The following is a 1,628-nucleotide window of genomic DNA, read 5'->3' on the forward strand; positions in this document are numbered from 1 at the left end:
TTGTGTGTATGTGTGTATGTGTGTGCGTGTGTGTGTGTGTGTGTTTGTGTGTGTGTGTGTGTGTCTGTGTGTGTACGTATGTGCGTGACCGCAGTATGGCCGATTTATTTTTATCTTATTTTGCCATCGCAAGGTTCTTGAATCGATACCATTGTACATCATATTGGGCAAATGTCATTTAGTATCACTTCGAGCCAATTCGTGCCTTGTGGGTGAAATCGCGTAGATCAGGTAGACTGAAGCTGTTTAGAAAACCATCAGGTAGACTGTATTCATAATCGTCATACACAGTCTCTCGTTGATTAAGCTTGAGAGCTACCTTAGCGTGTCTGTGGAACGCTGAATCACCTACACGTTAATTCAGGAGGAGATTTTTCAGTTGACTGAACATGTGACTCCTCACCATCGAACAACGCAGTTGTGTGTGTGTGTGTGTGTGTGTCTGTGTCTGTGTCTGTGTGTGTGTGTGTGTGTGTGTGTAGTGTCTTATAACATAATAACTTCACGTAATTCACGAGGTAATAACGTATATATACTCACATGTATATCTGTATAAGTAAAAAGCATGTTTCCACCAGGAACAGTCATTGGGATCCTAAACACGGCAGTCGTTTCTGGAAGATAACTCGGTCCCAAATTATGGATTATGAAGTCAGTGGCCATTACAAATGAATCAGAGTTATTGATAGATAATTGATCTTCCTTGTTATATTTCACTGGTGTAGATGCTGTTTTCCTGTTGATGAGATAAAGAATACGTTTATCAAACGTTATCATCAAGTAATAGGTTGCAATTGAATGGTAAAATGTTTAAATTCTGAATGAGGTCTTTTCTTATTGATGATGCACATCTTCTGGACAAATTATTAAGAAATTATCTATTATTGCCATTATAAATATATTTGTGTGCCTCGCGGCATAAAGCTGATAAATCGAGTTTGTTAAATGTTAAATCCATCGCCATGCGTTTCTAAGTTCAGGAATAGTCGTGTGTTTCAGTAGCTTGTTTCGAACCACAGCGACAGGAACAAATTTCTTCAGCTATGTACGTTATATTCTACGAATACCGAAGTATATTTGTAAAGTATTTACACACAAAAAAAATCTAAATCAATAAATATTAATAATAATAGGTGCAGGCAGGGCTGTGCAGTTAAGAAGTTCGCTTGCAGCCACGTGATCTTAGTTTCCGCCCCACGACATTACACCTTGGGCAAGTGTCTCCTGAATTTTGCAAGCGTAAATTGTGCTAGGCCATCGTATACACGTGCGCACACACGTGTATGTCTCTGTGTGTGTGTGTTCGCGCGCGCATGTGTGCGTGTGTGTGTGTATAACCGGTGTTAGTTTGTTTCCGTCTTCAAACTGAGCAATCTGCTAAAAGATACAATAAGTACCAGATTTTTTTTAAATATGTACTGTGGTCAGTTTGTTCGACGAAACCTTTCAAGGCGGTACCCCAGCGTGGCTGCTGTCCAATAACTGAAGCGAGTAAAAGAAAACTCACAAAATATACTTTCCACCAAATGTACTTTTCACGATTTCATAAGTTTTAAAAGCTGGTTAGATTATAATTAATTCTTTTAAAAAACAAAAAGTTTTAATTATACGGCGTTTTTCTCGTCCTA

At 38.6% G+C, this 1,628-nt stretch overlaps 1 protein-coding gene across 1 annotated transcript in view; it reads right to left on the minus strand.

Annotated features, from left to right (window-relative positions):
* LOC106881785 (integrin alpha-9) overlaps nucleotides 1-1,628 on the minus strand; it is a 49,577-nt gene that overhangs the window by 20,698 nt on the left and 27,251 nt on the right. Inside the window, exon 12 of the mRNA XM_052970165.1 lies at nucleotides 541-736. Coding sequence (XP_052826125.1) covers nucleotides 541-736 — 196 coding nt within the window. The remainder of the gene's footprint in view (nucleotides 1-540; nucleotides 737-1,628) is intronic.

Source organism: Octopus bimaculoides, chromosome 8 (genome assembly GCF_001194135.2).
Source record: "Octopus bimaculoides isolate UCB-OBI-ISO-001 chromosome 8, ASM119413v2, whole genome shotgun sequence".
Lineage (NCBI taxonomy): Eukaryota > Metazoa > Mollusca > Cephalopoda > Octopoda > Octopodidae > Octopus > Octopus bimaculoides.